General features: G+C 46.3%; 1 protein-coding gene across 1 annotated transcript in view; it reads right to left on the bottom strand.

The window, feature by feature from the left end:
* Nucleotides 1-4,004: 4,004 nt before the first annotated feature.
* The window catches only part of LOC308670811 (carboxypeptidase Z-like), a gene marked incomplete at its 5' end in the record, with an annotated part of 22,695 nt that continues 13,877 nt past the window's right edge, over nt 4,005-12,822 (bottom strand). Inside the window, 5 exons of the mRNA XM_081332556.1 lie at nt 4,005-4,481; nt 5,606-5,705; nt 9,036-9,175; nt 11,270-11,405; nt 12,196-12,345. Coding sequence (XP_081188682.1) covers nt 4,144-4,481; nt 5,606-5,705; nt 9,036-9,175; nt 11,270-11,405; nt 12,196-12,345 — 864 coding nt within the window. The 3' untranslated portion in view covers nt 4,005-4,143. The remainder of the gene's footprint in view (nt 4,482-5,605; nt 5,706-9,035; nt 9,176-11,269; nt 11,406-12,195; nt 12,346-12,822) is intronic.

Here is a 12,822-nt window from a genome sequence, read left to right as displayed (position 1 = left end):
GTTTGCCGGTTGAGCTCCGGACGGCGCCCGACCTTCGCTCCTTCCAACGTGATCTGAAGACCTACTTGTTCAAACAAGCCGGCCTGGCCTGATGGGTGATGGGTTTAGATTTTAATATTTTTTTTAATGTATTTTAATTCATTGTTCTTAGCTTCTGGGCACCTGTTTAATCTCTTTTAATGTTTGTATTCTTGTGTTTTTATATGTTTGCCCTGTTCACCGCCCTGAGTCCTTCGGGAGAAGGGCGGTATACAAATATATTATTATTATTATTATTATTATTATTATTATTATTATTATTATTATTATTATTATTATTATTATTATTATTATTATTATTATTATTATTATTATTATTATTATTATTATTATTATTATGTAGAACCTTACTTTTTTTTTCCCCACCACTGAATTTCATTTTGATGGAGCCCAGTGTCCCTGTATTGAAAGTACAGATGAGTAACAGAGCAGAGAACAAACTGCAAATGAACAATCAGTTGCCACAGGTCACTTTGGAAACATTTTGAAGAACTTGTGCTGCCAGGTTGAGCCCAGCGTGGACCTCTCAGGAGATGCTTTATGAATATCTCCAGGTCACTGCTAAGTCTTCCCACATCATTTAAATCCCAGCATTTGGTGGCACCAAGCTACGCGTGCTTGATCCTGTCTCCAATGCTGCTCGCCTCTGCTTGGCTTCCTTCAAACGCCACCTTAATCTCTTCAAGATGGGCTGCTGACCTGGCTGGAAATGCAGGGGACCATGGGGGTGGGGGGCTACTTCCTGCTTCTCCTGCCCTTCGGCTCTCCACTACATCTTGCGGCCAGCTGGACTTTCTCCTTCTCTGGCAGTTGACCTGTGTCCTTCCAAGCCTGGGAAACCCCACCTGTTTGGGTTAAGTTGAGAAGAATTGGGGGGTGGGGGGGTGGTTTTTTTTTTCCTCAACCAAGGTGCTTGCCGGTGACGGTTGTGGTCCGTGCAGAAGTTCACATGGTATTCATTTCAAGCAAAGCTTTATTTCTGGCAGGGTGTATGGGATCCAGATGTGCTTGGCCAAGTTAGGTTTCTACTTTGGGGAATTGGTGTTTTCCGAGCACTCGGGCAACGCCGAACGCTCTCCACGGACACTGCTCTCCGCGCACAATTCATTGCACTCATGACAAGTATAAAATGGACCTTGACAAATGACATGGAGCCATTCAAGTCGTGGAGGCTGAGACGCCAAGTTTGATCACCTAAGGAGGGGTGGGTGGGAAATCCCTGAAGGCTAAAAACGTATGAATGAAGGCGAACGTACATGTCCTGGGATAACCCTGCAGGATCCAATCTGGATCGGCCCCTGGAACCAGAGGTTTATTCTTCCGAGCTTTCAGACTCATGCTGAAGTCCTTTTTCAGGGAAGCCCAAAAGACGTAGTGGTGGAGGAGAAGGAAAAGCAAATTGGGCTGGACTCCAGCAATTCGGAAGCCTTCAGTAATGGGCAGCTGGATGCAGTTTTAGCCTGAAGTAACCCTGGCCAGAGGAAGGACCAGTTGACACTCTTATTTATTTATTTATTTATTTATTTATTTATTTATTTATTTATTTATTTATTTATTTTTTTCGATGAGAAGAAAAGGGAAGGGGGAGAAAAGGAAAGAAAGGCAAGGGCCAAGGAGAGAGAAGACAGCCCAGGAGAAACACAAAGGGAAGGAGAATTCCGACACTGGGCGTGTATAAATCACTAAAAATATATTCTGTAGCTGGGAGGACTTGGCCAGACATGTGAAGAAGAGTGTGGGAGTCTGTTTTTCAGACAGGACAGTCCCCCTGCAGCATGGAAATAAGATGTTTAAATTTAGTAGCTGGAACAATGAGCCAAAACACAGTTAGAGCTAATAGTGCCTGCCTGAGGCAATCTGCAGTGGCGTAGCGTGGGTTGTCAGCACCCGGGGCAATTTGCGCCCCCTAACCCGGTGACGTCATGGCACCGCCGAAAAGACGCGCCCCGCAGCGGCGTAGACTTTCCAAGAAGAGTCGCGCGCATGCGGGATGCTTCCGGGTCCCTCTCGAGGGCGGCTGGGCGGGGCTCCGACCTGCAAGAGCCGCTGCATTCAAGCTCGCACGTGAGCCCCGCTAAATAAAGCCACGCATGCGCACGAAGCTAGGCCAGCCGGCCGGCGGGTCCGTCTTCGCTTGGCCAAGCCTGCCGGGGCGCCTGCGGGGCGCTTGCGGTTGGCCTGAGCCTGGGTGGAGAGTTGGGCGCTTCTATTTATTTTATTCAGTTTATGTGGCCGCCCATCTCACCTGCCGGACTCGTTTCGCTTTGCAAGAAAGAGCAGCTCGAGAGCGGAGCCAAGCCGACTCTGTGCAGCCCTTGGGGCTCCCTGAGCAGCTCAGTGCGAGCGCGCCCCCCCAGATGTTGCGCCCGGTGCGGCCCGCCCCCCCTGCACCCCCCACGCTACGCCACTGGCAATCTGTGCTGTGGTTAGTTGCTGTGGCTGTGAAGGGGGAATTCCCCCTTTTTTCCCCGCCTTTTTCTTCTGTGTGCTGTCTGCCAAAGGTGCTTTTTGTTCACGAGGCATCTGGACTTTCTTGTTTCGCTTCTCATCCCAGAAGCTTCTTCAGCTCTGACTGGATGGTGGGGAATGGAGGGGTTTACATTCCTTGCAGACAGCTGGTCATTTGCATCCTTTTAGAGGGTCGTTGAGGCCACTTGGAGGTTTAATCTAGGTCCACGGGGGTCACCTGAGTGGTGCAAATGGGTGAGGAGCCTTCTTGGAACTACGGAAAGGACGGTGTTGTCAGCAGTTCCAAGAAGGCTCCACACCCACTTGCACCACTCAGGTAACCCTGAGGACACAGGCAAACCTCCAAGTGGCCTCAACGACCCTCTAAAAGGATGCAAATGACCAGTTTTCTGCAAGGAATATAAATCCTTCCATTCCCTACCAAACAGTCAGAGCTGGAGAAACTTCTGGGATGGGAAGCGAAACATCTTCAAAGAAAAAAAACAGGAAGTCCAGTTGCCTCTTGAAAAAGCACCTTTGGGACAACCATGACCTGGATGAGGGAGAATCTCCTTAGATGCGTCTTCTGTAATTTCCCTCATTATTTTCCTGTGTGTCTGACTATCTTGTTTGCTGTAATATAGCGGTGTAAAATATATTTATTTATATGAAACTACAAGTTCGTGTCAGCGTCTCTGACTTCATTTGGACAGCCACTGCGTCATTCCCTGACAAAAGATATTAAGACAGAAATTCAAGATGGCAACAATGTCCCTTACTACTGTCTGCTTCACAGTAACCACTACTTGAAGGGTGGCTGACCTCTAAGACTGAGGTCTGTTGGAAAAGGCATTTCAATTAGCCGTCTAAATTGGTGTCCCTCACAACATACGGCAGCAAAGATTTGCCATGCATTTTACCTTGACATTTCTGCTTTGTTACAGCACAAAGTGGCTTTTTTGTTCCCTATAGCAGGGGTCCCCAACCCCTGGTCCGTGGACCGGTATCGGGCTGCAGCATGCCAGCAACCGGTTCGCACAAACAAGCCAAGCCCCATCCGCGGGATGCATGCAGCACACAAAACCAGGCCCCCTCCGGTCCGCGGAAAAAACTCTCGCCACGGAACCGGTCCCTGGTGCCCCAAAGGTTGGGGAACCTCTGCCCTAAAGTCCCAGACGGGGTTAACGTTTTCCTTAGACAATTTACTGCATTTGCCCTTTCCTTTTCCTGATCCATCTCTGCTGGACCAAAGTTCTAAAATGACCCCACAGACTATTTCCATCAAAATTTAGCATCCTCCTTCGCTCATTGCAGACTGTCTTAGGGAGAAAGACTGGACGTGCCAAAAGGGATCGCAAACTTTAAAGCACCCCTCTGGCCGTTGAGAAATAATCAGCCTGGCGGCTAACAACATCGGAAGGAGGGAAACGCCGTAATGAGGAAACAACCGCTACATCGGGGTTTTTGTTTGTCTGTTTTAAATTTTAATAGGTAGCAAATTTTAATGCAGAGGAGAAAAAAAATGCAGGAAAGGAGAAGAGAAGCCACGTTAGGTCAACAGAGTCCCATTCCCATTCCATTTCCGGGCCAGGTTTGCAACGGAAACGCCACTGTGAACTACCAGCGTAGCAGTGACCGGGCGCAGAATAAAATTGTTCAGCTCTGCTTCAGCAACCACAAAGGTTTCTGCTGATTCAGAGAACTGAAATAAGGCCACCACCAAGGTCTCTCCCTTGGCCCGACCGATCGCTCTTCGTTCTTCCTTAGCTCTGTCTGGGCATGAGGATCAAAGTCTTCCAGGGGGTCATATGCTCGTCTAGCGGGAAGTTTTCTAAACTTTCCGTCGAGGGCTTGCAGGATGAAATCCACCCGACCAGCTCTTAACATCTTTGCAGGCAAAGTCACTTTCTTCAGGACTCTGCTGTAGCCCCTGGCCTGGGCACTCACGATGTACGTGCCAGGGGGCAGAAGTCTCCAGTAATCTCCGTCCTCAGCTAAAAGAACGAAACAAAACAACCATCTCAATTTAAAGGACAGGGATAGTCCAACTTGAACTTCCGGGCTAACTTTCCTCCTAACTTTTAACTAGCCATCTTTCTTCTTTGAAATTCTGCTTGTGTGTATCCCTGAATTACTGACGGACTCAGTCGTCACGCACGCCTATTGAGCACTCGTTTACGAAAATAGAAAATTAATAAAACCTTTGTTTTTTTAAAAAAAATCTGCTTGGCACCCTGGTGGCTAAAATACAGGTTGCTCCTTGGCTTATGACGGTTCGTTTAGCCACCGTTCAAAGTTACAAGGGCGCTGAAAAAGGGGACCGAGGACCGTGTTTCAAAGTTGCGGCTTTTGCAGCCTCCCCAGGGTCACGCCATCAAAATTCGGATGCTTGGGATCTGGTTCCTATTTGTGACCGTCGCTGTGTCCCAAGATCATGTGATCCCGTTCGGCGACCTTCCGACAAGCCACTTTAATCGGGGGGGGGGGGGAAGCCAGATTCTCTTAACAGCCGGGGTTACTAACTTGTGATCCGCTTAGCAACTGTGGCAAGGAAGGTCGTAAAATGGGGCAAAACTCACAAGCAATGTCTCACTTAACGGCATAACTGTTGAGCTCCGCTGCGGTCATAAATCAAGGACTCGCTGTAAAGCCCGTAAATCAGTTAGTAAGAGTTCAAAGGTGTAGAACATTATCCAAGGCTGAAAGTGCACTTAAATAATTTGCTCATCAACAAAGAAGGGAACAACACTGTGTAATGAGATATTAGAGAGAACTCTGCGTTGGCTCCAGACAGGGGCTTAAATCCTTAAATGAAGCTGCTTGAAGTTTTCAAATGTGCTCATCAAGAGAGGTCTGCATTAGTGGATTACTGGAGATACTAATATAAGTTATATCTGGAATGTCTTTTAATTCTGCGGTTGCTCCCCCCCCCCCCCCGTTTTGCAATGGTAAAATTTACTGTTTTTGTAACTAGAACAAGTTGGGATGCAAATATGTGGATCAATCAACACAATATTTTGCTTTCCAGGCGAAAGATTGCGTAACATTCCAGAGGGTGGCCGGGGGGTGGGGGACACAAAATCTAAATCCAAAAGTTTGCTTACTCCAAATTTGTTACCTGTAAGAATATCATGCCGGATGCCTTTCACCGAAATTCGGGCGTTCTTGATTGGGTTTCCAAATTTATCGGATACAATTCCTTTTATGCCACGGTGAACCTGCCCAGAATCGGAAGAACGTGATTAAGTCGTGATTCTTTTATGTTCCTTCCTCATTTCTCTTCACGCCCAGCGTCCACTTGCTGCTCTAAGAGGTTATGTGGATTTCCCTTGACTGCCCAACCGATTTAATGACAGAATTTTGTGAATTCTAGTTCATTAATGCTAAAGAAATGGCTGTGATATACTGTATATATTCCCTTGCTGTTTTTACTAGCAAAAAAATTAGATGATATAATATAGATCAGGTGTCTTCAAACTTGGCCCTTTGATGACTTGTGGACTTCAATTCCCAGAATTCCTCAGTCAGGCACGCTGTCTGAGGAATTCTGGGAGTTGAAGTCCACAAGTCATCAAAGGGCCAAGTTTGAAGACCCCTGGTCTGGATCCAAGCCCACAGTTTCATCAAAATGGCCGACTGAAGAATTCTGGGAATTGAAGTCCACAAGTCATCAAAGGGCCAGGTTTGAAGACCCCTGGTCTGGATCCAAGCCCACAGTTTCATCAAAATGGCTGACTGAGGAATTCTGGGAGTTGAAGTCCACAGGTCATCAAAGGGCCAAGTTTGAAGACCCCTGGTTTGGATCCAAGCCCACAGATTCATCAAAATGGCTGACTGAGGAATTCTGGGAGTTGAAAACCACAAGTCATCAAAGGGCCAAGTCTGAAGACCCCTGATATAGATGAGCAACATCGGCCACTGGTTAAACTAGGGATTAGTTGCTCAATGGTGTATCTGCTTGGGGTTTCCCTTTTCAGAAACACCTGGGAACAGCCAAGAATGACAAGATTCCTTTCGCCACACTCACAAATGGACTAGATTTGCAATTGGGGGGGGGGTGATGCTTCCCCTTTTTTGCTGACCTCTGAAGGGTGCAGAAGAAATCTGGATGATATCAAAGAATAGGCAGCACCTATCCTTCCATTCCTCACCATGAGAAGCAAAACATCTTCAAAGAAAAACAAAGCCGTTTGCCTCCTGAAAAAGCACTTTTGGGACATTATGAGTGCAGGGGAGATTCTGTCTCGTCCTTGCCAGGCCCCTAGTCTTTTTTGGCAAGATTGGCACTGCCTGCAAATTTTGCCAGCTGAAGATTATATCAACGCGCACAAAACGTCCCTGTCTCTAGGGCAATGGGGGGAAAAAAAGGAAGAAAAAAGAAAAGAAAAGAGGCAAGCCATTTGAACAAGGGGGTGTGAAATGAGCCCGTGTGATCCTTTTGCTTAATCTTGTTGCGTTTAAGTCTGATTTTTCCCTGGGGAAGTGAGGTCAGGGCTGGGGGGGATAACAGCTGATGACTATAAACAATAGAAGTGGGGTTGGCACAGTCATGGCTAATATAGGATTTCCCCCCACCCCCTCTCAGAGGCTTCAAGTAGACGTAATCCACTTCCACTTGGATTTACGGAACAGATTAGCTGAAGACAAGCTTAAAACCAAAGGGAATCCAATTTTATTTAAGGGTAAAAGTACGAGCCGGATTTGTGGCTACAGAAAGCTTTTCAACTACCTGAAAAAAACAGGTTCCGGGAGAAAGAGACCACAGTGCTGGGGACTTAGGAAAGATGGTCTCTTGTCCCTTTGGTGGAATTGATGGCTGTTCCTGCTCTGATCACCTGAGTCTTTTTTAGAAAATTCAGCTGGGCTGGTCACTCAAAAAGCTCTCAGAGGAGAACCTCCAGACAGAACTTATTAGGTAAGTGTTATGTACTGGGCTCTTGTGATACACCACATGTGTTGCTGGAGCAGCTAAGGGCTCTCCAGCAACCCAGACTACCAGTCTCCTGTGCTGCAATTGGCTATCCCCAGGCGGCAATGGTTGATTGATTCAAACCTATTGGCTGCCACCTAGGGGCTAGACTATATATTGCGGTTGGTTGCAGCTTTTGCCTCAGTACGGTTCCGGCAAGAATAAAAGTATGAGTTATCCTGTACTCAGCTTCGTGTCTTCATTCCTGCACCAAAGAACCCACTATTTAACAGTAAGATACGTGAAAATGCCCACCAGAGAAAACAGACTGAGATCCAGGAAGATGGATGTCCTTCCCGAGTCCCTACAAATGCTTCTATTTTTAGGGCAGCAAAAACAAGGAAATATTATGTGGACAATCATATGAAGTCCATCCCAAAGGTGTGTTTTCAAGAGGCAACTGGAATTCCTTTTTTTTCTTTGAAAACGTTTCGCTTCCCATCCCAGAAGCTTCTCCAGCTCTGACTGGATGGCGGGGAATGGAAGGATTTATACTCCTTGCAGACAGCTGGCCATTTGCCTCCTTTTAGAGAGTCATTGAGGCCACTTGGAGCTTTGTCTGTGTCCTCAGGGTCAGCTGAGTGGTGCAAGTGGGTGTGGAGCCTTCTTGGAACTGCTGAAAGGACTTTGTTGTAGACTGGAGATAGATGATGTCGTATCCCTCCCCCTCTGTTGAGGGAGGGCTGTTCGATTTTGACCTAGATGGCCTCTTTGACCCCTCCTTCAAAGCAGCGGTCCTCTCTGTCCTAAATGTGGACTTTGCTCTCTTCGAAAGAGTGGCCTTTGTCTTTTAAATACAACACAGTCGTTTCAACAGTTCCAAGAAGGCTCCACACTCTCTATCTATTCTATTCTATTCTATTCTATTCTATTCTATTCTATTCTATTCTATTCTATTCTATTCTATTCTATTCTATTCTATTCTATTCTATTCTATTCTATTCTTTCCATATTCTATTCTGTTATTCTATTCTATTCTATTCCATCCCATATTCTATTCTATTTATTTTATTTTATTTTATTTTAATTCCATTTATATCCCGCCCTTCTCTGAAGACTCAGGGCGGCTTACAAGCTATTCTATTCTATTCTATTCTATTCTATTCTATTCTATTCTATTCTATTCTATTCTATTCTATTCTATTCTATTCTCTAATTCTATTCTATTCTATTCCATCCCATATTCTATTCTATTCTATTCTATTCTATTCTATTCTATTCTATTCTATTCTATTCTATTCTATTCTATTCTATTCTATTCTATTCTATTCTATTCTATTCTATTCCATCCCATATTCTATTCTATTCTATTCTATTCTATTCTATTCTATTCTATTCTATTCTATTCTATTCTATTCTATTCTATTCTATTCTATTCTATTCTATTCTATTCTATTATTATTCTTTCCATATTCTGTTCTGTCCTGTCCTGTCCTCTCCTATTCATATTCTATTCTTTCCATATTCTGTTCTGTTCCCACTGACTGTAAATTTGTTCTGTAACCGAACTCTTGTTTTGGTGGAGACGTCTGTGACGGGAAGAAAAGAGAGGTCAAGGGAAAAAAAAAGGGGGGGGTACCATTTCCATGAATTTCAAAAGCGCTTCCTTGTTCTCTTGCCACAGTTTATACAGCTCATCAGCCAAAGGAAACTTCTCGCACCCAAGCTCCAGGGTAATTTCAAAACAGTTGGTATGGAGATAATTAAAATCTGCCATTCCTGGAAAAAGAAAAAAACAACACACTAAACGGCTGATCAATCGATACCTTTTAAGCATGTCTTCATCCAAACTATTTTTAAACGGGAACAATAAAATTAGGAAACAATTGCGAATTGTAAGTAGCATAACATTAGGAGCCTACACGGTTCGCTCACAGACAAATGAAAATTAAAGAATTTTATTTATTTTATTTTTATTTTTATTCCATTTATATCCCGCCCTTCTCCAAAGACTCAGGGCGGCTTACAAGCTTAGCAGTAGCCTTCATTCTATGTATATGCCTGCTTATTAGGGCTTTCACACACACACCCAAGCGGCATTATTACAAAGTCAGCTTATTGCCCCCAACAATCTGGGTCCTCATTTTACCTACCTGGGAAGGATGGAAGGCTGAGTCAACCTTGAGCCTGGTGGGACTCGAACCTGCACTAATTGCAGGCAGCTGGTGTTACTTAAGGAGGCATTAGCCCACTGCTCCACCAAGGCTCTGGAATGGGTGGACATGCCTGATCTTCAGGGCGTGTTGTGGACGGATAATGCTACATAATCTACCACATCAGGGCAGCTGAGTTACGCGTCTGAACGGCTGAGTTACAAATTGTACATCAACAATGCACGGTGTGTAGAAGATCCTCTGACTACTTGCATTTAGGTTTTAAAAAGAGCGTTGGGCACACCATGGGGGAATAAATTTACACTGCAACTGGTATTCAAGAAGGATTCAAAAATAAGCTCGGGCTGGTTTAAATCACACCCGATTCCAAGTGTGTATACAGGTGGTCCCTTAGCGTATGAGCACAACGGAGGCCAAAATCACGTGACCCCTGGGGACGCTGCAATCCCTCATAAATATGAGTCAGTTGCCAAGCGTCTGGATTTTGATCACGTAACCGCCGGGACGCGGCAATGGATGTTAGTGTAAAAAACGGTCCTAAGTCCCATTTTTTAAGAGCCGCTGAAACTTTGAAGGGTCACTAAATGTACTGTCGTAAGTAAGGATTATCTAGAACAGATGCCACAAATCAGACACGCACACCCAGCGCCTTCAGAGCCAGGTCAGGAATCGGCTTGATCGCTGCAAACACGCAGCCCACGGCACTAGCCGTGGCCCAGGCTCAGCCAAACAGGGGACCCTCCAGTTGAAGGTCCCTTTTTTTTAGGCAAGCGTCTAGATGGTCGGCAGTTTGGCGGGTCGAATCCCGAGTGCCGCGTAGCAGAGTGAGCGCCTGTTACTCGTCCCAGCTTCTGCCAACCTAGCAGTTCGAAAGCACGTAAAAATGCAAGTAGAAAAATAGGGACCACTACGGTGGGAAGGTAACAGCGTTCCGTGCGCCTTTGGCGTCCAGTCATGCCGGCCACATGACCACGGAGACGTCCTCGGACAAGCGCTGGCTCTTCGGCTTTGAAACGGAGATGAGCACCGGCCCCTAGAGTCGGAAACGACTAGCACGCATGTGCGGGGGAACCGTTACCTTTACCTTTACTACAACAGAGGACCTCAACCTTTTGGACACCAGGGACCGGTTCCGTGGAGAGAGGTTTTTCCACGGACTGGAGAGTGCGTGGTTTTGTGTGCTGCCTGCTTCTCACAAATGGGGCTTTGCTTATTTTGTGTGGACCGGTTGTTGGCATACGGCGGCCCGCTACTGGTCCACAGACCAGGGGTTGGGGACCCCTGGTCTACAAAGCATTGGTTGGGGACCACTGGTCTACAAAGTCATCAGAAAGTTTCCTACTGGAACTTGCGATCATCGTGAGGCTGGTTTTGCTGCCTGCCCAAGACGTTGGAAATGCTGCTGGTCGCAGGCTTGCGTATGCAGCAGCCAGACTGTCTTTTGGTTCGGGGGCCTTGTAAATTATGCATGCCTGCATTAATGCGGCCAGCAAGACATATGGGTTTTTCGATGGCTATGGCTCCACCGAGGTAACTCCTCTTTTTTTAAGTGGTAGGTTCTCTCGCTCACTTACGGAGAGATGACGTCCGCTTCCTCCTTCTCGCGGCGTTTTCCTCCTACGGCCACTTAGAAAAGAGACATCAACCTGTTTGCAGGACTATATACATGTATTAAAAAAAAGCCACTAAAATGTTTTACCTCCGGTAAAGCTGTACCACTCAGCCCCGTTGATGATGCCTCCTCGTTTCACGAAATTTCCACCGCAACGCATTTCTGATTTGTCCGAAATGCCGGGATGCGCATCTGCGTAGGTTTTGGAAAGGAGCTTGAACATCTAAAATGACATTAATTACGTTTGCTTTGTAGATCAAACTCTGATATGTTTGGTGTGTTCAGTTCACAGTGACAGGCTGCCTCCGAGAAGTCTCCCAAAGCCACGGGACCCTCAGCTGACCTACAGCCCCAGGCAAAGCTCTGGCTTCTTCAGGAAAGAAAACCTCTCACTTCAGATCCCAAAGATGCTTTTTCAGGAGGCAACTGGACTTTCTTGTTTTTCTTTGAAGACGTTTCGCTTCTCATCCCAGAAGCTTCTTCATCTCTGACTGGATGGTGGGGGGAATGGAAGGATTTATACTCCTTGCAGAGAGCTGGTCATTTGCCTTCTTTTTAGAGAGTCATTGAGGTCACTTGGAGGTTTGTCTGTGTCCTCAGGGTCACCTGAGGGGTGCAAATGGGTGTGGAGCCTTCTTGGAACTACTGAAAGGACTGTGTGGTAGACTGGAGGTAGATGATGTCGTATTCCTCCCCCCGTTGGGAGAGGGCTGTTCAATAAACCTCCCAGTGGCCTCAACCACAGGGATGATGTTCCAGAGGGAGGGAGCCACCATGGAAAAGGCTCTTCTTCTGGGTCCCGCCAGCTGGACCTCTTTAAGGGGGGGGACCCATAACATCCTCTGACTCCCTGCTCTAGTGGGTCAGCTGTATATAACTGGGAAATGATGGCCCTTCAAAATAACAGGGAGGGAGCCACCACGGAGAAGACTCTTCTCCAGATGGACCTCTTTAGCAGATAGGTCCCCCAACATTCCTTGCCTCCCGACTCTAGTGGGTCAGGTGGACATGACTGGCGAGAGGCGGTCTCTCAGATAACCTGGCCCCAAGACATGAAGGGCTTTCAAGGTGACACCCAGCACCTTGAATTGCACCCGGAAGCAAATAGGTGAGGTGAGGTGACACATGGGCACACTGAGCTGAGCACAAAACTGTGCGGGCCGCTGCGTTTTGCGCCAACAGGAGCTTTTCAAGGGCAGCCCTATGTAGAGCATGCCATTTTTCTCCTTTCTTTGTGGGTGAACGTTGTGGTCTGTTCACATGCCTGGTGAATGGGGAGCAGGAGATTAATTGGGCCATGGAGCGGTCAGCCAGAATAGCCTCCACCCAACTTACTAAAAATCTGGCTCTTCGACCAGGCTGTTGGCAAGGACCATTGCGCTCTCCCCACTTCTTCTTCTTTCTCTTTTGTTCTGCTTGATATTATTCCTTCTTGGAATTTTTTTTATGTGTGTGTTTCCTGTTGTTTTATTTTATGTATTTATTTATTTATTTTTGGGACTTATATGCCGCCCTATCTCCCGAAGGACTCAGGGTGGCTAACAACAATAAAAACAACAATACAAAAGTTAAAAGAAATTAAATAAACAGCCCCAAAATAAATTAACTAAACAATTAAAAATTAAAACATTTTAAAAAAC

The sequence above is a fragment of the Vipera berus genome, assembly GCF_964194415.1.
Source record: "Vipera berus genome assembly, chromosome: 7".
Taxonomy (NCBI): Eukaryota; Metazoa; Chordata; class Lepidosauria; order Squamata; family Viperidae; genus Vipera; species Vipera berus.
This window is presented reverse-complemented; position numbering and strand designations above follow the sequence as displayed.